Source organism: Mya arenaria, chromosome 4 (genome assembly GCF_026914265.1).
Source record: "Mya arenaria isolate MELC-2E11 chromosome 4, ASM2691426v1".
Classification (NCBI taxonomy): domain Eukaryota; kingdom Metazoa; phylum Mollusca; class Bivalvia; order Myida; family Myidae; genus Mya; species Mya arenaria.
In genome coordinates this window covers 184,314-212,241 of record NC_069125.1, presented here as the reverse complement: position 1 = coordinate 212,241, position 27,928 = coordinate 184,314, and the positions used below count along the sequence as shown (strand labels likewise).

The following is a 27,928-nucleotide window of genomic DNA, read 5'->3' as shown; positions in this document are numbered from 1 at the left end:
GACGCACTCGAAACGTTCCAAAATGCGTTTCCCGTAGTGTTCCACGCACTTGAAACTAGTATTGAAGACGGAGACGAGAAGGCCGGCCAGTATTTGTCCGCTGTACTGCGCTTTGAATTCATAATCACACTTGTAGTGGCGCAACACATTGGGTACTACCGTGAACCTGACAAATCTTCTTCAGAAGGAAGGCAATGATCTACTACGCGCTGTTGAAGAAACAAACGTCATTGTCAAATTGTGCAATGACTGGAGGGCTGATTCTGATGTATAGAATGGACTATACATGAAAGCAACGGATAAGATCAGGCTTCGACATTCAACCATCAATGCCAAGAAGAGTTTGTTGACAGCAAAACAGAGCAAATCTTGAGGTGCAAACACCATCTGACTACTTCAGATTAACCTTGTACAATGTCTTCAAAGACAGATACAGTGCACAACATTTATTGCCTTCAAAGCTGGAAATTCTGCAGAGCGACATGCTGCCATCAATTTATGCTGCTAAGGCGCCTAATCGCCACGAAACATTTGACACATTTAAAACAGAATGGAATGTGAGATGGAGCATCACAGCCGCAAGTTTATCTAGACTACAAGAGACCACGAAGCAGACCAACAAGGACCTGTATCCTAGCATATTTACAATATTCGAGGTTCTTCTTACTATGCCACCTACATCAGCCTCTTGTGAAAGGTCGTTTAGTGGAATGAAACGAATATAAAACTTCCTGCAAACGACAATGAAAAGCGACAGGTTGTCATCCAATAAAATTGTCAACCCCTAGGATAAAAGCACCCCTAGCTGAAAACTCCTTTGGAAAATTATGTAGTGTTAACTTCTGAAATCATAAGATAGAAATAAGATTCGAGCGTTGTAAGGTTCATATGAGATTTATTCCAAACAAAATATACAACTAAAAATTATAAATATCCTTGTATTATGCAAATATAATATACCTGAACAAAAGCCAACTTTTCGAACATTCTAAGAAGAAGAGATGAAAAAAGTTGCATGTAAAATTGCTTAGTTTCAAAACACAAAATAAATGCCCTTTAACAGCAATAAATTGCAAATGATTTAATAAACTTAATAAAATATGAATAAGCGATACATGTATTGTTATGTCTATCTGTTGTTAAACATAATCAATGCTAAAATTGAAAGAAAATTGCATAAAAAAAACGAAAAAATAAAACACATTTTGAAAGGATTAACTACATACAGCATGCCTAGATATTTTTAGATAAAGTGTGTGTACTAGTAAAGAATATATATTTACATAGATTATTTCGATCTTTGAAATTAATAACCCACATTTCTTAACTTGTAAAATGTAAGGATTGTGATACTTCATACAATTCCATTGCATAAATTTTCTTTTTATATATTTGATTTTTTTCCTGGCTTCCTTTCAGGATGATCTGTACTAGTATTGCAAATATGAACAAGAGATGTTTGTCAAACATTATGCCCCCCCCTGAGCGCCATGTTGTCAGGATTATATGGACAATTGAATGAAATATGCATGGACCGAAATGACAGCTGATTTGTTGCCGTTAAGGCAGTTTTAAGATTATGACCATTAAAGTGTGAGGATAGAGTGTGTTATGACCATGACCTTTGACTCTATGAACTCAAAATCCAGAGTCATCAGCTGGTCACCAGAAACCTAAATGTTAAGTTTGAGGGCCATTGGTGCAGGCATTGTCAAGTTATCACACAGACAAGTTTTTTTCGTTCAAGGTCATTGTGACTTTGACCTTTGACCCAATGACCCCTTAAATCATAAGGGGTCATCTACAAGTCAGATGCAACTCCAAGTCAAGTTTGAAGGCCATGGGTTCAGGCATTGTTGAGTTATCACTCGGACAACCTTTTACCTTTCAAGATCACTGTGACCTTGACTTTTGGCTCTATGAATCCTAAAATCAAGGGTGATCTACTGGTCAGGCTTAACATCCATGTCAAGTTTAATGATCATAGGTTCAGGCATTGTTGAGATATCAGTGGGAGAAGATTTGTTAACTTTTTTGCGTTTAAGGTTACTGTGACATTGACCTTGGCCTGATGACCCCCAAAGTCAATAGGGGTCATCTACTGGGCAGGCCCAACCTTCATGTCAAGTTTGATGACCATAGGTCCAGGAATTGTCGAGTTCGCTTTCAAGGTCACTGTGACCTTTGACCCCTAAAATCAATAGGGGTCATCTACTGGTCAGGCCCAACCTCCATGTCAAGTTTGAGGGCCTTGGGTGCAGGCAATGTTGAGTTATCACTCGGACAACCTTTTATCATTCAAGGTCATTGTCACCTTGACCTTTGGCCCAATGACCCCTAAAATCAATAGGGACCATCTTCTGGCCAGGCCCAACCTCCAAGTCAAGTTTGAGGGCCATGGGTGCAGGCATTGTCGAGTTATCACTCGGATAACCTTTTACCATTCCAGGTCACTGTGACCTTGACCTTTGGCCAGATGACCCCCAAAAACCATAGGGGTCATCTCTTGGTCAGGCCAATTCTCCAAGTCAAGTTTGAGGGCCATGGGTGCAGGCATTGTCGAGTTATCACTCGGACAACCATTTACCATTAAAGGTGACTGTGACCTTGACCTTTGGCTAGATGACCCCCAAAAACAAAAGGGGTCATGTACTGGTCAGGCCCAATTCCAAGTCAAGTTTGAGGGCCATGGGTGCAGGCATTGTCAAGTTATCACACGGAAAACCTTTAACCATTCAAGGTGACTATGACCTTGACCTTTGGCCCGATGACCCCCAAAAACAATAGGAGTCTTCTACTGGTCAGGCCCAACCTCCAATTCAATTATGAGGGCCATGGGTGCAGGCATTGTCGAATTATCACTCGGACAACCTTTTACCATTCAAGGTCACTGTGACCTTGACCTTTGCCCGATGACACCCCAAAACAATAGGGGTCATCTACTGGTCAGGCCCAACCTCCAATTCAATTATGAGGGCCATGGGTGCCGGCATTGTTGAGTTATCACTCGGTCATCCTTTTACCATTCAAGGTCACTGTGAACTTGACCTTTCACCCGATGAGCCCCAAAAACAATAGGAGTCTTCTACTGGTCAGGCCCAACCTCCAATTAAAATATGAGGGCCATGGGTGCAGGCATTGTCGAATTATCACTCGGACAACCTCTTTACCATTCAAGGTCACTGTGACCTTGACTTTGCCCGATGACACCCCAAAACAATAGGGGTCATCTACTAGTCAGGCCCAACCTCCAATTCAATTATGAGGGCCATGGGTGCCGGCATTGTTGAGTTATCACTCGGTCATTCTTTTACCATTCAAGGTCACTGTGACCTTGGCCTTTGACCCGATGAGCCCCAAAATCAATAGGGGTCAGCTACTGGTCAGGCCCAACCTCCAAGTCAAATTTGAGGGCCATGGGTGCAGGCATTGTCAAGTTATCACTCGGACAACCTTTTACCATTCAAGGTCCCTGTGACCTTGACCTTTGGCCTGATAACCCCTAAAACAATAGAGGTCATCTACTGGTCAGGCCCAACCTCCATATCAAGTTTGAGGGCCATGGGTGCAGCCATTGTTGAGTTATCACTCGGACAAGCTTTAAAATTATTTTACCATTAAAGGTCACTGTGACCTTGACCTTTGACCCGATGACCCCCAAAATCAATAGGGGTCATCTACTGGTCAGGCCCAACCTTCATGTGAAGTTTGATGACCATACGTCCAGGAATTGTTTAGTTATCACTTGGACAAGCTTTGGTCTACCGACGGACCGACCGACATACCGACATGCCTGTGCAAAGCAATATACCCCTCTTCTTCGAAGGGGGGCATAATTAAATAAAGCTCTCAGTGGCTAATTTATGTTGTATATATTTGCAAATAGAACATGGCACGATGCAACAATTTATATTATATATATTTCTCGTAAACAGGAAAAAAACAATAAAAGTAAATATTATCATAACAAATGTGATCACTAACTAGCATAATATACTAGCAATCTCCATATAACAGATGACATGAAATAACAAATATGAACGAAATCTACTCTTACACACAGTCCTGAAAAAACACACAAAAAAACTCATGAATATACAATCATGCAGTCAGAGTAACAAGCTGATCAATAAAACAAAAATAAACTATTATCTTACCCTCTTCCAAAATTAAGAGAAATTACATGTACCAAAACCACATAAACGAGATTGCCAAACACGTGTACGAGTATTTCCATTTAAAGTTGCAGTTGAGTTGGCGAAATTACACTTAAAACGTATACTTGTAGGCTTGCTAATACCCTCATAAATCGCATTCATTGAGATATCGCAGTTTTCATTATAACCTTGTACAATGTACAAATACATGTGTGATGTAGAAAAGACAAAGAAGCTCACACGTATATGTATCCATTCAAGTGCAATTTCCCAACCTCAATGATACCTGCAAAACACATTTTAAACTGACCCAAAAAGAAAATTCATGTGGTCCCTGTTTCTGAATCTATCGCGATATCGTAATCTAAAATGACTTTTTTCTTCTAAATCAGGTTTAACTTCTCTGTTCACACTTTTTCCACAACTAATACACACAGGGTTATCACTCAAATTAACTCCCTTTGTTAATAATTCTCTCCCTTGATTTCCAAGTTCCTTCCCTTGAATGTTAGGTTGTCTCCCTTGAGTGAGTTCTTCTGACCAGCTAGAATCTGTGAGCAGTAACTGTCGTTTTACAAGATTGGCGTACATCCCCTTTGCTTGCAGAAGCTCTAGGTGAGAGCCTTGCTCCATCACCTAAAATTTATATTTCAAACATGAATGCAACACTCAAAAATTGTTTACTCAAGAATAAGAAACTCATGATATAAAAATGATAAAAATGTACAGTGTACTAGAACACTTAATGGTGTCAATCTGCATGTCGCAATAATGTCTGCCAAGGCTATCAGAAATGTTTGCGACTACCGTGCAGAAACTGTTAAATTTATGTATTCAAAATCAAAAAACATAAATATGCCGGCGAGAAATATCCAGTGGGTATAGCGTCAGCTTCTAGCAGTCGCATTTGTGCACTGAGGTGCCAATCGGTTAAAATGAGAAAGAAGTTAAGATGAAAAAGCACAACTGAGTGCCAGACCTCGTGATAACCAAAAATCACTTAATTCAAATCGTGTGTTCTACGTGAAAAACAAGACAACAGCTTTCTTAATTTCCTTACCTGTCCCTTATCAATGACGATAATCTTATCCGCCCTCTCCACGGTGCTTAGCCTATGTGCGATGACAATCACTGTGCGTCCTGCCATATTCCTGTAGAGCGCCTGCTGCACAAGAAACTCGGACTCGGCATCCAGTGCGCTCGTAGCCTCGTCAAGTAACAGGACACGTGGCTTCCTCAGTAGGGCTCGGGCAATTGCTATTCGTTGTTTTTGGCCCCCTGGTAAAATATAGTGTACTTGATTTCAACATATTATATTCAACATATCTCTCTATGTAAATATATATTGTACACGTTAAATACAATTTCGATATTTGCATTAATATATTGAATAGGATTGAAATGAAAGCATAGCTTATAAAGTTTCTCTCCGTGAGAATTAAATTACACGTTATGCAGAATAATGAGAAGGTTAGACGATTTCAATTACATGTATATGTTGTTAATGAAAACATGCCGACTATTAGCTTAAGAAAACGAAAGAATGCGTTTGAATTTATGTATAAGAATGATGATTTTGGCAACAAAAAGAAGAAAAGAGAGCATGGATGAAAACAAAAGTAGACAGAGTGAGAATATTATGCAAGTTTGATGATAGTTAGATTGATGATAGTTGGGTACATATACCGTTTGATGGAAAGGGTCAAGTCTGGGAATATAAGATAATCAGAAGCATTTCGAGTCTTGTAAGAAGTTATGAACAAAACTGAAGATTTTAGAGTTGCTCTCGTTGTTAAGGGTGGGATCACTATTGAGAATGATATCAATGTCAACACGTGTGATTTTAGACATATCACGAATTAAAGTTTGTCGAATATCCGTATACAAGGGACAATGCAGGAAGGAGTGAGTGCTACTTTCAACTTCCCCACATTCGCATAGAGCAGAAATTATTATGTTTTTGCAAAGCAGGTGATAGTTAAGGGCACTACAACTAGTACGCAGTCGAGTGTGGAGTACCTGCAAGCGACGGCTACCGTTTGAATAGTATGGAGGGCAGACTGAAGATTGATTTGAAATAGATCTCTTGAAAGAAGCAATAGAAGGGCTGTCCCGCACATCCCGAGAAAGTTCATTCCATGCACGTACAGAAGAAGGAAGGAAAAAGGAAAAGTAAGAACTAGTACATGACATAACCGTTCTTGTATTAGATGCATTTCGTAGTGGATAATTCTGAGAACCAACAGTTTGGGGTGTAAGGGATGATAAATACTCAGGTACAAGGCCGTTGTCCATTTTATAGAAGAGAAATAGTTTGTGATTGAGTCGTCTTTCTGAAGAACAGAAACAGATACTAGCTTTGTTGCCCCACATACGATTCTACCGGCCTCATTTTGGATCTTTTGAAGTTCAGTTTTTTCGTAGTCTGTACAATTATCCCAGATTGTATCAGCATATTCAAGAATTGGGCGAATGTATGAAAAATAGATAATTTCTAGACATTTTCTGTCCACACAGAATTTTAGCTTTCGCATGATGCATATATGCTTTTGAGAGCTTTACTTCTAATGTACTCAAAGTGCTCGTGCCAAGTACAGTCACTTGAAAGGACCAAACCAAGATGTTTGTGCGAGTTAGTTTCTAAAATTTGTTGACCATACATAGTTAACTCGGGATAGAAACGAGGTTGTCGTTTTCGGGAAAACAAATTTGACATAGTGTGCTTGTTGAAAAGTTCTTGTCTTTTATTAACCATTTAAAGGGTTGAAGTAGAAAACCCATAGCACTGGTGTAAGCTAGTAATGCAGTGCATATGTCACCTTAAGCTAAACAACAAATAAATACCACCATAATTTCTAACCAAACTTGGGGGGTTCGGGGGGGGGGGGGTTATAATTCTTCTAATGTTGATAATTTATGTCGATAAAAGGACCTTTTATAGGTTAAAAACAACAACCATATGATAGTACTGGTATCGTTTGATTAAAGTGAATGTATATTTATAATTACATGGACAATTGTTTGTTATAATTACGTAGACAATTGTTTGTTTCAGTGTAACATTGCGATAAATTGCACCTAGTGAACTCTTAAAAATTCTAAGTAAAAGGAATATTTACTTTAAAATAGTGAAATATCATTTTATTTCACTGCTAAATCTCTTTAAACCACCGAAAGGCATACACAAAATGCATGTTTATGTACAATCATTAAAACAATGACAATATGCCTCCAGTACTACTGAGATTTTTTGTTCATTTTCCAACTTGCAAAGTGAAACAGAAATATTCAGTCTGAAAAGATAACTTTTGACCCCCCCCCTCCCCCCCCCCCCCAATAAAAAAAAAATGTGTATTACAAAAGACGGTCTTAATAATATGCTCTTTTTCAGAATTCAGTTATTTTGATAGAGTGTCAAACCTGCCAATGATTGGAAATCACAGGGTAGATTATATTTACCTGCCATAACATATGCCCATACCTGACATTTGCACTCCTTTCTCTCCAGCCTGTGTATTGTATCCATCTTTTAGTTCCGAGATAAACTTGTGGGCGTTGGCCATCTCCGCAGCTTCCTGGACACTGGACATTGTCCACTCATGATCAGCTAGGCCATACCGGATATTCTCCTCTATGGTCCGAGCATACAACACCGGTTCCTGGCCCACCAGGGAAATCTGTAATAAACCACAAATAACGATGAGCTCCCGAATGAAATCAATGGTCACCTTGACCACCCATGGCAAGCTATATCATACCAGATATTCTTATCAAGAATCCGAACATACAACATTAGCTTTCAGCCATCTGTATGGATATCTGTAAAACAGAATAACACATAGTAACCGTTATGGTCTCGTCCCAGTAGGGATATCTCTAATACAGTTTAACACAATGCGACATCTATATGCTTTCGATATCAAGGGTCACTTGGTAATTGAGACACTCATGGTCAGCTAGGTCGCAATGGATTATAAGTATCTTCCATGACTGAGAGTGTAACATAGACTCATCCCAACCTGAGCATTAGCTGTTAAGCGGCAACGAGGTTTGCAGAGTTTCCGCAGAACACCCTGCGCGAGGGTTGGAAAGAACCTATCTAACACTAGCGGCTATGGTAGATGCTTTTTCTCCCACCTCAGTTAAACAAAATAAAGTTAAAATGTATTTTTTTCGCTGGAACTCTATTGTGCGTTGTGAAAACAATGTGCGTATAGATATGTGATAATTCGTGGTTGTCATGGATATGCGCGCAATGATTCAGATTATGTAAATAGTCAAATCGTTCTTTAATTAGTCCTGAGGAGAGTGGAGCATTATTTCTTGAATGCCGCAGGCAAACTTTTTATGGTGCCATTTGAAGCGAGATATAACTAATTTGGATTTTAAATATTTTCACAAGACAAATTGAATGTTTCCATGATGCTACAGATTACGGTCTTCAACAAGGGAGGTAATTGAGTGATGACAATAAAAATGGAGTTCCAAACGGGTACTTATTTTATCTTTGCCCGTGAGCAAGATAAGGATTTCCAGCATGGCCAAATTATTAGATAAACTTATCTGAGTTGGGAGAAAAGAATATCCAGCATGGCCAAATATTTGGATCTACTTTGTCTGAGATGGGACAAATTCTCATCTATGTTCGTGGAAAACAAAACTGGCTCCGGGACCACTAGGAATGTTTTAGAAAACAAAACAAAGGGTACACCAAGCGGATGCCAACCCTTCTATGTTTGTTGTTCCAACTGATAAGAGATACAATTCAAGATTTATTTAAAATAGCCAATTGGCATTATATATATGTGTATATTGCCACTAGTAATATAATATGTGCACTAAAAGGGTTTTATGATAATATGAGAAATGTTTTTTAGTTTTAGTTACGGTTTAAGTTATGACTACACGGTCTCAAAGGCTTCCAATTGCAATATCCATTTCATTATATGACAACTATTAGTATTAGTATGGAAGCTGGGTTTTTTCACTAGATGTTTGGAACATGAAATGGATAGGCACGTTATGAAATGTATTATAGTTTTACATATGTCGTTGGTTAAAACATATCACATATTTTTCTTTCAAACTATGTAAAAATGTTAAAGGGCAGATTTGTCAATAAGAATTTGCCAGATGCGGCTCATTTGTTTGCATTGGGATGACAAAATATCATTATTTCTCTTCTTTTGAATACTTGTTTTTGGAAAATAGTTTTTTCTAAGGAAATCAACCATAAAGAACTAAACATTGATTCCGATAAATTCCGTAGTAAGGGACAAATAGGTAAGGCAACTAAATAAGATAACGTATATAATTAAGTTTTGATTTAAACAAAAATTATTTAAAGGTTTAAAGTACAACTTTAAAATCAAATATAGCAGGAGCTTAAGAAAATAAAGGTTTATTAAAATTAATTAGTATTGTTTACAAATCAATTCTTTGTATGAAAAGGATGCAGTTCTGGAGGATAGCTTGCACAATCTACTGGATCAGCCCCGACACTTCCTTCTGCAGTTCGGAAAATAAAATGAAAATGCTCCCTGAAGTCGTTTTGTCCCTCTTGCAAAGAGTTCCTGTTCTCACAGTTCATGCTCCATAGCATACCCAGGAGACATGCTCTCAAGGATAAAAGTAGCATGCCTTCCTCTGTCCGCACGGAGACTGATGAGGATGAGAAGTGTACTGCCACCTTGTTTAGTTTATAACGAACTACTGCATCAATCAAGAACCTCTCTTGTGTGGAATTTGATTCGTCGAAAATGATTATCAATCAGCTTGTATTAAATTATGTTGACATTTTAAATGGGGGAAAAGATATTTTGTGAACTTTCGGATCTCATTCTATATTCCAGGTTTTTGAATTTGCACATCCCTTATTTGAAATTAGGTTTAAAAAAGGTTTAATAATTTTGTTGGCTTCTTTTTTGTTACGTTTGGGGAATGAAAAGAGTTAAAAAGTAAAAACGAAATATCTGAGTAAAATTGCGACTATATTTACCTGCTTATGCAGAAATCTATGATCATATGTGTGTATGGGCCGTCCATCTAGGAGCACCTGTCCACTGTCTGGCTCGTAGAAGTGCTCCAGCAGGTTTACGCACGACGTCTTGCCTCCACCACTACAGCCAACCAATGCTATGACCTCACCGGGACATACCGAAAAACTGAGGTTCTGTGATATAAAATCATTTAATTATATTTACTAAATATGATTATCGGAGGGATAAACACCAAGTTTCATACGATGTGATATTTAACAAGAACACTTTAATCAGATGCTAACGTTCCTCCGTCTTTTAGTCATTTTAGGGAAATATCTCAAGAAATACTAGATCATAGGAATTGTTTAACATGTGCATTTTGGCACAATGGGAGTGTGTATAAGTTTCATGTTCATATCTAAGACATTTTCTAAGGTTTGGCCAACATTAAATTGTTTGCATGACAGTGTCAAAGTCTGAGGCATCAAATCTATGACTATTCATTCCCTGATCTCTTTGAAAAACAAACAAGCAAATCATTGGACTTTCGTTAGTTTATAAACGGTTCAGTTTTCAAGATGACTTCTTGACCATTGCATGAGTAAAATAACAAATCGTACAGCTATTCACACAGAATTAATTATTTTTGGAAATGGCATAAAAGTTTCAATACATTGAAATTCTGTGGATCATGACAATTCAAATGCAAAGAACTGAAATCACTGGAACATTCCAGTTCATGTACTTTAAACCTTGGGAACCTGCTCATCAAGCCTAAATGGGCAGGTGAGACGCACGTCCCTGAACTAAATACGGCTCTGCACTCTGTGACATGATTGGATTCCTTTGCGAAGATAAACTCACCTATATATTACATGTTCATACCTTGAGAACCTGTACATCAGGCCTGGATGGATAGGTAAAACAGACGTCCTGGAACTCAATATGGCCCTGCACTTGAACACATGCCGGGGAACTTTGGTCGCATGACTGCTTCCCTTGCTGACGTTGGTCACCCTGGTGATGTAAAGCTGGTTCTTGGTCTTTGGATCCTTGGTCATGTATGGCTGGTACACGGTCTATGTACTCGAACACCTTCTCTGAGGCACCAGCTGCCTCCATCAGACCAGTGTATACAAAGCCCATAGACTGGAAAACATGTTACCAAACAGAGGATTACGAGCACTTACAGTGAGTTAAAATATGTAGATTATGAGGGATCATGCCTTTACCAAGAAACATATGAATAAAACAGGATTATAATGCAGACTACACATTGAATCGATATATTAGCCAGTATTATTATATGAAAATGTTAGACTCATTTGGAACGGTTATCCTGTACACCTATGGTATTGCTTTTAACAAAAAAATATTTGGCATTTACAACAAACTGTTAAAGTTGAATTGATTTTTATATCAGTGTACCCATTTTTTATACTTCCAGCTTAAAATAATTCTGAGTAATAGCCACAGAAAGGGTATTGAAGAATGTGGTGATACTTAAGCATGCAGTTCCAAACTTACATTGAGACAATCCCCAAGCTGAATTTGGTACAGTATGAAGGAGATAAGGGTTCCTCCAGTTAGATGACCACTGATAACGAGATGACCACCATAGTACAGCACTGCTACGGTAAGACCTAGCTCAAACCACTGAAACATGTATGTGAATACTTTGAGAAGATCCCCCAGTTGAAACATAGTATTAAACTGAATTCATTGCGACAACCTCCAAGCTATAACGGGTCGAGATAACAGGAGTTCCTCAAGTCATATGTCCACTTATAACAAAATGACAATCAAAGTACAGCACTGCTATGGTAGGACTTCGCTCAAACCACTGAAACAGAGGATGTATCAGAAATACTTTGAGAAGATTCCCCAGTTGAAACATAGAATATTACTGAATATATGGAGAAATCCCAATCTGTAATTAGAAAGTAGATGAACCTGTACCTTATATACTTTTTTGTACTCTATGTTTACAATGAACTGGTTGGGAGAAGGTCTTGGGAATATCTTATTTGTGTTTAAAGATGTTTAAATATTAAACATTGTTTTTTGTTTTTTGTTTTTTCAATTCCTTCATAGAAAATGGCTACTAAACAAGTGGGAAAGAGGACACATAAAGGAGATGCCTTGAAAAGGCCGCTTATTGCCCAAAGAAAAAAACTGTCTTTAGTAAGCTAAACAAACTATTGAGTGGCCATTATTCATTAAATAATTCAACTTGACCAATCCAATCGTTTCAATGTTCAAACTAGCCAAAATAACAAGCGGACAACTTATCCAACTTTTATCAAAGTGACTGATGCCTCCAAAAAAACGTATAAAACCGGTGGATTCTTTAGTTTGGTTAAATTTCGCCAAAAAATATATATTTATTGGTCAATATTTTTTCAAACTAGAGATTGCTTTTTTGAAAAAGCGCATGTCTCCCCCATTGTGTGGTCGTAGGTGAGAAATAATCAATGATGGATCCCAAAATCAATAGGGGCCATCAACTAGTCATGACTAACTGGCATACCAAGTATGAAGTTCCTGGGTGTAAACGTTCTTGAGTTATTGAGCAGAAACCGGTTCTTCACCTCAAGGTCAGTGACCTTGACCTTTGACCAACTGATTGCAAAATCAACTAGACATCATGACCAACCTCACTTCAAAGTTTGGTGAACCTAGATCAAAGCATTCTCAAGATATTGCACGGAAATATTTTTTTACATTAGAGGTCACAGCGACGTTGACCTTTGACCTTGTGACCCCCCAAAATATAGGAGTTTTCTAAACCTCATGATCAACCTCCCTACCAAGTTTGGTGAACCTAGGTCAAACCATTCTCAAGATATTGAGCGGAAATGTTTTTTACATTGGGGGTCGCCGCGACCTTGACCTTTGACCTAGTGACCCCAAAAACAATAGGGATCTTCTACACCTCATGACCAACCTCCCTACCAAGTTTGGTGAACCTAGGTCAAACCGTTCTCAAGATTTTGAGCGGAAATGTTTTTTATATTGGGGGTCGCCGCGACCTTGACCTTTGACCTAGTGACCCCAAAAACAATAGGGATCCTCTACACCTCACGACCAACCTCCCTACCAAGTTTGGTGAACCTAGGTCAAACCATTCTCAAGATATTGAGCGGAAATGTTTTTTACATTGGGGGTCGCCGCGACCTTGACCTTTGACCTAGTGACCCCAAAAACAATAGGGATCCTCTACACCTCACGACCAACCTCCCTACCAAGTTTGGTGAACCTAGGTCAAACCATTCTCAAGATATTGAGCGGAAATGTTTTTTACATTGGGGGTCGCCGCGACCTTGACCTTTGACCTAGTGACCCCAAAAACAATAGGGATCCTCTACACCTCACGACCAACCTCCCTACCAAGTTTGGTGAACCTAGGTCAAACCATTCTCAAGATATTGAGCGGAAATGTTTTTTACATTGGGGGTCGCCGCGACCTTGACCTTTGACCTAGTGACCCCAAAAACAATAGGGATCTTCTACACCTCACGACCAACCTCCCTACCAAGTTTGGTGAACCTAGGTCAAACCATTGTCAAGATATTGAACGGAAATGTTTTTTACATTGGGGGTCGCCGCGACCTTGACCTTTGACCTAGTGACCCCAAAAACAATAGGGATCCTCTACACCTCACGACCAACCTCCCTACCAAGTTTGGTGATCCTAGGTCATGCGGTTTTCCAGTTATCGATCGGAAACGAAGTGCGACGTACGGACGGACTGACGGACTGACGGACTGACGGACTGACGGACTACCGGACTACCGGACTGACGGACTACCGGACTGACGGACAGGGCAAAAACAATATGTCTCCCCCAGAGAGGGGGAGACATAATACTTACTGTTGACCAATGAAATTGCTTTTATGTGAACACTAGCTTAAGGATAACCTGTTTTATACAATTGACTGCTGATTTACTACAACTGTATACTCCCACAGTCATTTTGTGGCAATATATGTTCAGAGAAAAATAAAGTTGTTGATAAACAAAATCATTTCACTTACCATGGAGCATATAGTGTACCCAGAGTACATGAAGGCCTGTTTCATGTTGAGTTTGAATGTTTCTGCAAGCTTGTCCGCATACCTCTGTACTTCCCCCATCTCGTTAGCGAAGCTTCTGACCGTCCTCATAGTGGAGCAAGCCTCTTCCGCTACATTGTTGGCCTCTGCTAGGCTGTTCTGGACCTTCTCGGCTAGAACCTGAGACAAATGTTGAGTCAATTGTATAATTAACAGAAAACTGTTAGGTTTCCTGTTATAAATAAGTTAATCTTAACACCTTCTAGGCCAAATAATTAGGCTTCTTTTCATCGCCTATGTCAAAAGATAAGGCTTCACGTTTTAGTTAAGGTTTTAAGTTTGTAAAATGTCTGTAATGTTCTTGTTTTGTTTCCTTATGGAGATTCTAGTTTTTTCAATTATATTTGGTCAATATAGATTTTCAGATATAGCTATGCAGTAAAAATATATATCTATAAATAAGACACAAACAAATTAAAACATGTAAAGACAAATATGCTTGTGACTGATGTTTTCAGGTATTAGGTACCATTAGGAAACTGTTATATTTATTAACAAACTATAATCCTATTTTTGATCAGCTGACTGTTTGAAAGACAACTGGTCAATAAAACACTAAAATTCCATACCTTATAATATTTCCCATACACATTTGAGATACCGATAATGAGAGGCAGTCCAATCAATGTGACAATAGTTAGTTGCCATGACAATTTCATCATGAAGAATACAACGCCCCCCGCCTTTATGAAATTTCGCAGAAAGATGTTCACATTGAGTGCGAGGGCGTCACTCATTGTGGTCGTGTCGGAGGTCAGGCGAGATGTGATGTCTCCTGTGAATCAAAAATTAAAAATACTTTCACCAAAATATATCAGGAAATCATTGTTTCTAAAGAAGATGTACACAGTTAGGACAGAGGTATCACTCATTGTGGTCGTGTGGGAGTTGAGGCGAATGTTATGTCTCCTGTGAAGCATATATTTCACACATGTATAAGTAATATAACCCACAAATAAAAACTTATTATTGTTTCTCACAAAATTGTAGGCATTGAAGGCAATGGCATCAACCAATGTGGTCGTGTCGGAGGAAAGGCGAGATGTTAACATATGTCCTGTAAATGAGATCATTTAAATAAAATTCAAAGTAATGTATATAACAAAGATTGCGAAACGTGCTATCATAACATTATACTCTGCTCGATCACACACTTGTTCTTAAAACGTTACACAAGAACAGTATTTTATTGCAGAGAAACAAGTACATCTGCAGCAAACCAGCTTAGTGAATAACACTAAAACAATTATACAATTAAAGTGTGCTCCTCCTTTTTGGTATTCCTGATTATGAATGTAATGTGTTGTTCAAAGTTTTTAAAAATCATCAAAATATAGCTGACGGTAAACTTCAACGATAAGGGTCAATGTAATACAAACATCCATAAAACAAAAGGATATCATTGTGATACAACCATTGCTGTCTAGTCTCCATTGTAGTTGATTTTTTCTTTTGCATCCTAACTGAATTACCATTTATCAGTAGAAAGAAACCCATTTCACCACACCTGTCTGAACTTTGTCAAAGAAGCCAATCTCTTGTCTGAGGATGGCTGTGAACAGGGTGTTCCTGATACGGATGTTGATTTTCCGCACTGCTATGAACAGACACAGGCCGCGGATACCGGCTGCCAGGGCACTGTAAAATCATATGGTGAAGCATCATTATCATTTTTTACTTACAAACATAAAATGTTTTCCTATCTTATTACATCCAGATTTCAAACAGTATACGAACTGATAATGCTCGTCTAATTCTTATTGATTTTCATTGAAAATGTTGCATAACTAAATAGTTTTTAAGGCCTAGCTACACAAGTGCAACTGCAATAAACTTTAGGAATACTAACGAACCTTCCAGCGGATATGAGAGCCATGATGACAATGGCATGGGTGAACTCAGTCTGAGATTTGTCTATCACGATACCATCGACCACCCGTCCAGTGTAGAAGGGGATAAAAATCTCACCTAGGAAAACATGGAAAACACATTCAAATAGCCAATATCACTCCTGTAATATGACATCGATGAATTTTGCCAGGACTTGTTGATATCAGTATTAACAACAGTCCGCTCAGGAGTCCAGTTTATGTAGTTGGGGAAGAATACATCTAAAGAGGAAAATAAAGTAACGATGCTTCATGCCAATCGAACAACTTTTAAAACCATTCATACAAAGTATTATTTCTATGATCTAAAACGCAATTACTTAACAGTGTGGTCTGGCCAGGTACTTCTAGTGGTGGTGATGTGTCAAGTACAAGATACCTCTGTAACTGTGTGAGTAGTTTGCTCCACAAACGTTTATCAACAGGTACAGCAACCTTACAGTGACTCAAATATACTGTACACATCTTCAAACTTTGTTTGTATGTGTTTAATTATAGCATTCAATGTACATGAACGTATATGAACATATAGTCTATTCCACATTTTACGGCGTACTATACCTGTTGCAGATATGGTGAGGAATACAAAGCCAGTGGCGATCAGTGGCCAATCTGGCATTGAGAATTTAATGATTCGCAGCACCGTTCCTTTCTTTACCTTTGAAGGTGCTGAAACAAAATACCATATTCTACAATAATGAAGCATCAAAATCGTTTCAGCAGATAACTATCAAGGATAATACTGTATATGCCTTTGAAATGAAAGCACCGGATTTTTTAATGGCAGTGTTTTTAACTGAATACTGTTCCTTACACTTCTACATGAATAAAAGTTCATTCTCATGAGTACTTTCAAACAGTGACAAAAGAGAAATTCAATGAGATTTATAAAATCCAATTACCTGAACTTACCCGCTTTTTCTTTTCCATTTCCACTGTCATTGTTGTCATCATTCTGTAGATGCTTATCTTCAGATCCATCTGTATCTGCGTTTATCAACAAGGTGTGATGTGTAGCATCGTACTTGACGTTTCCAACTGCTCTCCATTGAAATATCACACATGAATCTGCAAATAACGTCCATCCAAACAATGCCCAGAACCACTTATCGCCCGTAAGTGTTTCATTTTCCGAGACACAAAGAAGTTTCACCAGTGTAAATATTGAGAAAACAATTGAAAGACCAATTGCAAAATACAGCTTGGACTTAATTTTTGCTGAGGCATCTCGTTTTCCCCATATAGCTCCTATCACAATACCGATATTCACAGATGTTCTCACAATTACCAGAGACCACACATCAAACATTGAGCGAGAAAATGAAAACATGGAAAATGCATAGGAAAAAGTGTTATTAAACTGATTGCCATGGGAATATAAAATGGTCGTCACAGTCAGATCGATCAATGAAATCATGAAAACTATTAACAAATTCATAAGCCTCTTCATTTTCGCTTCAGCTTAGTAGAACACAAGAGATAAAATGAACAGAAATTTACTTTAATTACCGAAAATAGAACCGGGATATTGTATATAAGTATGTTTTGTCAGTGGATTAAAACTAAATACTGGTAAAACAGTCAGGAATTAGAAGAAAACATATCTAAAACTATTATATTTACAAAAGAAATCAAGTCTCGATTCTACAACATTTTCATTATGAGACGTCCCTATATTTAATCAAGGTGTCCTCCATCTTTGAGGTTCACTCTCTTAGACAAGAAAACTGCGCCAACAATGGTGGCGACGACAACAAAGAATACAAAGATGTAGAACGATTCCTCATCAAAAACGTCCTCAAATGACGGAATATGACGGGTAAGGTGTTCCACTATCTTTTGTTTTGCAGAGTCTTTGGGCAACATCGTCAATCTGGAAGAAATAATAAATAGTGATCATGATTTCCATACATAAAATAATTTTGGTCTTCACTAATTATATACCCGGTATTTAAAGGAGTCATCTCCTCATCAGACTCAGACTCAATGTCCATTTGATGACCGCATGTCCAGGTACTGTTGAGTTATCACTCGGAAACGCTTTGACAACCTTTTTGCCTTAAAGGCAACTGTGCCCTTGACCTTTAGGCTTGATGAACCCTTGATTTAATACTGAATAGGGGTCATCTTTTGGTCAGGCCCAACCTTCATGTCAAGTCTGATGACCACAGGGCCAGGAATTGGTATGTTTTTGTTCAGGGTCACTGTGGCATTGACCTTAGACCCCTTAAATTAATGGGGCTCATCTACTGGTCAGGCCCAGCTTCAATTTTTAGTTTGATAAACATATTTCAAGGCATTGTTGAGTTATCACTCGGACAAGCTTTGACAACCTTTTTGTGTTCAAGGTCATTGTGACCTTGACCTCTAACCTGATGATCCCTTAAATCAATAGGGGTCATCTACTGTACATGGTCCAAGTTGAAGTTGCTTTAGCTTAAAAAATAAGAAAGTAGGTGAAAATGCCACATTCAATGTCATTAGAGGACACTATTTATACTTGTTCACAAAACTATACACATGGTCCAAATTTGACTGCTGTAGCTTAAAAAATAAGAATGTAGGTCTAGAGGTCAAAGTCAATGTCACCCAAGAGCAGCATTGATCTTTGTTTTAAAAACTGTACACATGGCCTTAATTTCATTGCTGTAGCTTCAAAAATAAGAAAGTAGGTCAAAAGGTCACAGTCAATGTCATCCAAGCACAAACATTAATATTTGTTTTCAAAATTGTTCACATGGTCCAAATGTCATTGCTGTACCTTTAAAAATAAGAAATAATGTCAAAAGAGGCTACTTGGTAGAGGACTTTCCTTTGATGCTACGTAACAAATATCAAAAGTCTAGGTTTTAAAAAAGAATACATTGAAAGTTTTTTATATAAGTATATGGGAAAATTATGACCCCTGAGGAATGGCAAGTCTAAGACCCCAGGGCATAATTTGAAAAATATTGGTAGTACATGCTTAATGTACATACAAGATATCAAGGGTCTTGGCCTAGCAGCTTCAGAATGGCAGATTTCCCTTAATTAGTATATTTACATTTACCATTTATTTCAGATAGAAGTAATTGATTCATATCATTCAAAGATTTCACTCCACCTGATTATACAAGATACTATAACATTACCCAAAACATTGCCATTAAACATACATGCCATATTTTCTGGAGACCATTCAAGGGGATTTGTTCAAAAGGCTGAAAATTCAGGGGGATTTTGGTTGTATTCATGGGGATTTTTTAGCAGGTTTTTAGTTGGCAAAATTTTAAAGTATTTTAGACGCAAGTATGAAAAAATGTATTCACATATAGTTTGCTTTGAAAACCTCTTAACTTTTTCATTATACAGAATTATTTTATGTCATGATTTATCATTTTTTTATGATACAATGTCATGTCATACTGTGATGCACTTGCAGAACAAAATATGGCATTGAATCTTTTATTCAAAAATATGTACAAAATTTGTTTAATGATATTTATTTGGGAACATTCAAATGAACAACAATAATAGTAATAATAATATGAAGTACAGAAATGTATAAGGGATAGGAAAACAAAAATTAAGAACACTACTAAGAATTATTCTTGCCAGGAAACAATTTTTCCCTAATTACAAACTGAAACAACTCTTAAATAAGCAGTTGCTCAATAATATAAGCATTATAATTATTTTAACCAATTTATACAAGTATTTTGAAGATAAAAAATCAAGAGGTAAGATAAAAAAAAATCTCGTTCTGTTGTGTGAGTCTGTACAGTTGGGCAGCGATTTCAGTCAGCTAGCATTTAACAAAAATATAAGTAAACAACAACAACAAGATGCAAGTTGTATTAATTCATGTTATATTGTTCACCTATTCTTAAGGATGACAGATATTTTTTATTATGTTTAAAATACATGAGAAGGGCATGTATGAATTGCATTGCTGAATGCATATAGCTTTTCTGGCGATGATATACCATAACAAAAAATGTTCATGAAGTAGCATTTCGAAAAAAAAAATAATTATGATTTTGATATGGCATATATATCCTTCACGTTTAATTGTTTTGTACCAAAAGTGGTTAGTTTTTCCAATCGGAATTCCGGGTTATAGCGCATATTGCAACAATAAAATATCATAAAAAAAAAAAAAAAAACATGACCAGACAATGTTATTTTGTATTAGTTCTGTACACAAAAAATAAATATCCAACAAATAATTATAAGTTTAATTTGTTTTTCATTTCAACCGTCGAAACTTAGCAATATATGAAGGGCACCTGCAAGGCTTTGGTATACAGGTTTTCACCAATCAGACTACCTCGGAGATAACCCAAGTTGTTACGTTTGTATTTACAAGGTTCATCTCAAAGCAATTGTTACAATTGGCATAATTGTTGTCTGTGTCAGTCAAGTTTCGTTTATTTTGAAAGGAAAAATTCTGTGTTTAATGCATTTCAAGCTTGTTTTGTGCAAAATATACTGGCACTTACATGGTAAAATGTGTATATAAATCTTTATTATCCATGTCAATCATAAAAAAAACTTCTGTAAATACAATTTCAATATCCGTTTAGACGTAAGGGTTTAGAAGAATCTCGAATAAGTTATAACACGTATTTTTTACTACAACACACTGTAATGTCATAAATTAGTGTAAATACATCTTCAATGTAAAATGTATAGTTACTGGTACTTTTATAATGGACATAGGATAAAAATATACACACCGTTCGCCATTGTGCAGTTAAATTCAAGCCAAAGCAGTTGAACAACTTAGATTACGAACAATACATTTTGTAAATAACAATGACAACTTTTTACATAAGGGAGATAATTGTAGTTAAAGATGCGACAGACAACAGAAAAGGCAGAGAGCAAAAACGGTTAATCAGTAGCCTCCCTTGACGACATCGCCCCCGCATAGTTATAGTAAAAATTGCAGACAGTAATAGCGATTCGTATCTTCCTTGTATGATATTGGCACCACACCGCAGTCGGGTAGTTTTAGTAATATCATTTATCCATTTACATGCTTTTCAAGATATGCACAAGATGGAACAAAGCGAACTGTAAAATACTAAATTAATTTGTTTCAACACAGCATCGCCCTAATGTCGACACAACATCAGTGCACCGTTATGCCGATTTTCAGGCCACATCGGCGCGATGTGAGTGTTACATGTACATGTATTTGTGACAGTACTTGGCGCGTGAATCCTTGCTACAGCCCAATTTTTTTTTAATTTTTTTTTGTAATTACGGCATATAATTATGTATTTGTAGGAACTGTCCAACGTGAATATCGTTTCGATGCCTCTAGGTGGTACCAATTTACAAGTGTTCTACAAAATAGAATCTATTGTATTTTAAGTTAAGTAATTTGTGTATGCTTTGCTCTCACACAGAGTTTGTATATTAAATTAATTCTGTCAGGTTAAGATCATGCAGGTTCCACTGTCGGCGTCATACCCCATGCTATCTTGTAGAGCATCATCAGTCTGATGAATACACGGCGGCCTCGTAGAGCTCTAAGTGTTACAATAATTTCTGCCACACAACCTTCTTCCTTTGTCTTGTAGTTGCTTCTGATGAAGTGCTCATAGGCTATGCCAAGATATTTATCAGTTGTTCAATATGACTGAGCTGTCATCAAACTTTACAGATGTTGGGTACCTGTGAACTTTGCGAAACACAATGCACAATTAGTTGTCCTAGGGTAGAGTTCCCATCATTCATGGAACAAAAAGTTCGACCATTATGTGAGTTTTCAAGTTTATCTTACAGATCGTTGATTTAGAGTAGAATACTCCACGTTGACATAATTTCTCCTTGTCAACAGCCTTGTGTGATATGGGAACGATCTGACAGTAGAACGGTTACAAACACAACCTTGCAAATAAGTGTATGCATTTATCAGCAATTTTAGAAACTTGCCACTTATACAGAGTCATCGCAACTTTGTACAGGGCACCATGATGTACATTGTCAAACTCGCCGGCTGTGTCAAGAAATGCAGCGTATACATGGGTTCTACGTTCAAAGTGTATACAAATACCTTGATTATGTAGCTAATAAAAAGTAGCCCACACATTAACGTACCCGTACCGGTGGCATTTCAATGCTTATATTTTGTTTGAGAATGCTTTAATTGTAGTCCTATAGACCCTTCTTAATATTGCCTAATGAATATTCATGTTTATCTCAGAGTGAGGCTTACTAAGCAAGCTATCTAGCTGCTTCCCTAGAAACATGTATAGTTGACCATGGTGGAAGCATTAGCACCAGCATCTTATAGTCATCGTCATTTGGATTTAATACCACATTAAACCTTCAGTATTGTTGAAAATTATGTAACAGATAACAAAAAAGTTCTGGAGAAAAAATGATTGATAAAGGTTTTAAATACTATAGTGAGAGCTACATCCAGGATTTCAAAGGTATGTTACTTTATGTTGTGTTACATTCATTGTTTATGTATACTGACCAGGCCTGTAAATTACCATTGATACAGACTGTAAAACTTTTAACTAGTTATATATTGGTTTGTAGTGTCACCATAGAAAATGTGATGTCTTAAATCTTTTTGTTGCAGTTTCAAAAACAAATAATGGTTGCAGCTTTGATGGAAAATGCTACAGATCCCAAAGAAAAAAGGAAAACCCACACACAGGACGAAATGTTAAGGATATGCAATGGTGGATTTGACTCTTCATAATTTTTCATTTAATATATAAGTTTTGGTCATTTAACATTTGTCTGTATCGGTGGTCCTAAATTTTCAATCGCTATTTTAGTTTTAAAAAAAAATATACATGCATGCGCCATAACAATTAGCATTTAAATGTTTATCTTGTAAACAATAGTTTTGTCATCGTATCTTATAACTTTTTACTTTTACAAGGACTATGCGATTGGTTCTTCATCGCGGAAAGGGTTGCTAGGCCGGAGAAATCATGAAGGTCTCAATCGACAAAAACTGCAGTCCTGAAGGGCACTCTGAGCGTGAGATGAGAGAAAGCTCAATGAAATGTTTAACTACAAAACGGATGGGCTTAGAATAAATAATGGTTTAATATAAAAAGTACTGGACATCATAATACGTCGTATTTCAATAAGGTATACTATTTTCACAAATGATATATAACTTTTAAAAGTAAACAAGAAAATATGATTTTTTGTCTATACATTTTTGCTGTTTACATCGAATTTGTTCATCGCATTTTCCTCATGTTTTAAAATGCAGTATTTTTAAAAAGGTAAGCAACCTTTTTAAAAATACTGCATTTTCAAACACATTCATTCAAATTTTATTAAGATAATCTTTGTCTTACGAAAGTCATAGGTTTTAGGGAAGTGGCTGAGCCTGGAGAACATCATTCAGTTGCAAGGACTTTATCTAATTTAATAAGAAAACAAAAGTGTAACAAAACCATAGTTGAACGAACGTGACTGTATGATTTTATTTATTGACTATTAACTTCGTATTATACATTGCTTAACATGTCACGTTTGCTATATAAGCTTCCATCATTTATTTTGTGTAAGTTCATACTAACAATCTTAATCAAAAACTGTCAAGTAAGAGTCTATTTAGGCTATTGTAAACAAAGAAAAAATACTTACGAAGGATCAGTACAATTTAAAACAAACTGATTATAGGATAAAATGAAATATTAAAATTTCACTTCAAATATTTTGGTTTGATATCTAACCCCAAATGAGCATTTAATTGCATCCTCAATGCGATTCATGTTTGGTTTTTTTCGGGTTCTCCGGGTTAAAGTTTCTTTTTTGTATATCAAAGACACTAAACATCTTCAGATGTGTTGTTTATCTCATTGTATGTACCCAAAATGGTTTTAAACAATATTTTAATGACAAACAATGATTCAGATGCCTGTGGTCAAACCAATAGGGCACGAACACCATGAGCTTGTGATCTCTATATTCTCGTCATTCTTGAAGGATACCTGCAGTTCATTCATTATAATATTATATCATTATGGATGTTTATTTTAATTTATAAACGCATTGACTTGAGAGAAAAATCAACATAAAATGTATATTGCATTTCTTCATTTGTTATTTTATATTGATATATTGCCTCTGTACATGTATGACATCATGTTTGTTGAATTGTTTTAATAAACATACGTTTAACTGGTGTGGGTTTTCATTTTTCCTTTGGGATCTGTAACATTTTCCATCCAATCGACACCCATTATCTGTTTTTGAAACTGCAACAAAAAAATAAACACATCACATTTTGTATGGTGAAACTACAAACCAATTTAACTAGATAAAAGCTTTATGAGAACTATGGTAAATCAACCATTGAATTATTCTGACCATCAGATCACTCCTTGTAATTAGAGAACCCCAGGGATGTGTATTGATTAGCCCTCTGGCTTAGGTTGTAAAAGTATGAAAAGCTGCCCGCTTATTACATAATATATTAGGGATAGAGGGTTAAGATGATTATAAGCGGGCTCTGAATGATCAATCTTTACAGTTTTGTATCAATGGTAATTTACAGGCCTGGTCAGTATACATAAACAATGAATGTAACACAACATAAAGTAACATACCTTTGAGATTCTGGATATAGCTCTCACTATAGTATTTAAAACCTTTATCAATCGATTTTTCTCCAGAACTTGTTTTGTTATCTTTCACATAATTTTCAACAAAACTGAAGGTTAAATGTGGTATTCAATCCAAATCATGATGACTATAAGATGCTGGTGCTAATGCTTCCGCCATGGTCAACTATACATGTTTCTAGGGAAGCAGCTAGATTGCTTGTTTAGAAAGCCTCACTCTGAGATAAACATGAATATTCATTAGGCAATATTAAGAAGAGCCTATAGCCTTGTACGCCTCTTTCAATGAGACCGGACGTTATCATATTTGCTGTGAACCATTGACTGCTTAAAATATGCCGTATTGCCCTTTCATCTTCCCATATGTCTTGTACGTGTCATAATTTATGACAGCTTATTGTGTGTAATGAGCAGACGACCTGTGTATTAATAAACGGCCATCTTCTAATCCGATAATTAGGAAGAGCCAATTAGTGAAACATCGTCAGGAGGCGGAGCTATTGAATATGTCAGCCAATCAGAATATACAATGAGAACTCGTTCATTCAAAGATGAAAGTTCGTAAAAGAAAATGCGAAGGGATGGTGAAAAATGTTGTCAAACATTATTAAACCTTTTAAAATAATTGATAATTCTACTGTACAGACGAGACTCGCTGTTTTAAATATTGTTGATTTGAAGCAGACGCTCACTGCCGATTAGTAAACATAGGAAAGTTGGCGCTAACACAATCAAATACATCAATTTATCAGTAAATGTTCTGAAAGTATATTTGTAAAATATTTATGATGAACATTTTGTTTGTAACCCCCCAAAAATATGTTGATGCTTTATGTCGCGTTTACCTATCACGTCTGCGATCATGTCAAAATTCGCCGAAACCGCCATTTTGTCGAAACGGTTTTCGGAGTTATTTTATCAATGTTCTATGCTGTATAAGTGTTTCTTTAAGCAAAGACAGTGATTTTTATTGTCATTTTATTCTAAAACATCAACATCTTAAGCATAACTTTACCAAAGACAATTAAATAACAGCCAGGCTGAATGTAACATTCGTACCCAATCCCGATCGTACCAACTAAAATTTGTCCCCGACATATTGTTTTTTTTTGTGCGTATTTATGCCAGTATAATTGTTTTACATGTGTTTTTGTTTTAGGAGAAAAATGAGACATTTTGATATTTAAACACACCCTTCTAAATATTTTGAAAAAGCAACATTTTGTACAACGTCTGAAAATCATGGAAAATGATTTAAATTGAGTATGAAAACAAAACATTCTACGAGAAAACCCCACAACCTCCCCACCCCCATCGTGACAGGTGTGGACCCCTCCTACTCCCATCCCCATGCGCCCCTACGTTAGACTCTTGTTATGGTTGAATATACAATATACATTATAAATATAAACATTTTGAATTGTGCATCAATCGCGCCACTTTACCTACAAATTTTATGAAAATTCCTAAAAATTCCTGAAAATCAGACATGGAATTTTTAAAAAGTCCTAATTCTAGGTCTTATTGAAACCCCTGCATAGTACATGTATTTCGTTCCCCAGCTGTGGCCAAAATCTAAACATAGACATATACACTTACTTATTTTGATTCAGTACCCGTTCATTAAGAAACTAAATGCATATTCTATTTTATATATTTATTGCCGTTTATAACTCGTCGATATTAGAATAATAGCGTTTCTATGTGTTTCATTGCGTAATTACGCAAACACGCAGTATATTCGCACTAAATTAACCGCATAACATAATTATTATGAATATTCCTTACACCGTTAATTTTACCAAACTACCTTATATGCAGAACGCAGTCCGTTGCTATTGGAGCAGATTGGTAACTAGGTAATTAAGATGTAAATGTTCATGTAAATAATGTCGTTGACCACCGTTGTTCTAACAGCGCTGGGGTTGTATCGCGCGCGCATTAATTCGTCAAAAAGTAAAAAATGCTATGTCGATCTGCCGATGGTAAATTCCAAACAAGAGGCTAAAAATGTCTGCAGGCTTACGGCCTGAGCACGTGAGCAATGCGATTCTCCAAAAAATCCTTTCGGCCGAGTGGGTAAAATTTCGGTTATTTTATCTTTTCTTGATGGGGTTGCTTTCCACTAAAACCATAATATGTTTATACTTCAAATGTTTTTTTCTGTAATTTCGGTATCAAAGAGTAATATAATTATAATAATTATAAAACAAGAAATGCCGCAATGCGACGAAACCAGCTTTTTAATGATTGACAGAAGAACTTCAGCCTGTGTTGTGAGAATTATAATTAAGTTGATTTGTTGTGTGTATATTTAAGGACATGCACAATTGTTAGAGGATATACACAGAAGACAGTAAGCATGCATACGAGTGGAAATGAATATTAAAGGGAAAGGTTAGTCAATTATAAAAGATGATAATGTTACTTTGTCTAGGCACATATAGATATTGTTATCATTGGTGATTTTAGTAAATCATATAACTCTGTTGCTGGAAAATGATTTTAAAGGAATTTGTTGACAAACTCTTCCTACAGAACAAGTTGGGTCAAGATGTGTCAACCCTTACTGAAATTATTCAGTTCATAGGTGAGTTTGACTCCGCCCGTACTAAGCTTGGTCAAGATATGTGAACCCTGACTAAAGTTATTCAGTTTCAACCATTCATTTATTTTTAGTAACAGTGACCTTGACCCTAGAAGCCCTATACGCAATCCCATGAAAGGTCTCAATAAACACTTCCTATATACCAAATTTGGTCAAGATATGTGATTCCTGACTAAAGTTATTAAGCTACAACCATTCTTCTATTTTTAGTAACAGTGACCTTGACCCTAGGAATCCCAAACGCAATCCCATCAAAGTTATCTATAAACTCTTCCTTTATACCAAGTTGGGTCAAGATATGTCAACCCTAACTAAAGTTTCAACCGTTTTTTCTATTTTTAGTAACAGTGACCTTGACCTTAATTCTAGGGACCCCAAACGCATCCCATGAAAGGTATCAATAAAATAAATCTTCCTATAGACCAAGTTTGGTCAAGATATGTCAACCAATACTGAAATTATTCTGTTTCATAGGCGAGTTTGACGCTGCCCGGCCGCCCGCCCAAACAACGACGTTCTGCATTCTAATATACAAATTTCACTATGTGAAAATCTGGTTAATACGAAAACCAATCTTGGTCCT

General features: G+C 36.7%; 1 protein-coding gene across 3 annotated transcripts; it reads right to left on the bottom strand.

The window, feature by feature from the left end:
- Window positions 1-873: 873 nt before the first annotated feature.
- Window positions 874-20,954, bottom strand: LOC128231804 (ABC-type oligopeptide transporter ABCB9-like). 3 transcript variants are annotated; one of them, XM_052945002.1, is made up of 14 exons: window positions 20,862-20,954; window positions 17,767-18,016; window positions 17,046-17,211; window positions 16,705-16,812; window positions 16,108-16,222; window positions 15,762-15,892; window positions 14,824-15,029; window positions 14,177-14,374; window positions 11,666-11,794; window positions 11,024-11,287; window positions 10,156-10,329; window positions 7,639-7,834; window positions 5,218-5,435; window positions 874-4,793 (listed from the first exon to the last, which is right to left on the bottom strand). In XM_052945002.1, exons 3-14 carry the CDS (start codon window positions 17,122-17,124, stop codon window positions 4,458-4,460), a joined length of 2,154 nt encoding a protein of 717 aa, XP_052800962.1. In that variant the 5' UTR covers window positions 17,125-17,211; window positions 17,767-18,016; window positions 20,862-20,954; the 3' UTR covers window positions 874-4,457. The 3 variants fall into 3 exon arrangements, with proteins under 3 accessions (XP_052800962.1, XP_052800961.1, XP_052800963.1); XM_052945001.1 differs by having other exon boundaries at window positions 17,056-18,016; XM_052945003.1 differs by lacking the exons at window positions 17,767-18,016; window positions 20,862-20,954 and having other exon boundaries at window positions 17,046-17,263.
- Between the last annotated feature and the right edge of the window lie 6,974 nt (window positions 20,955-27,928).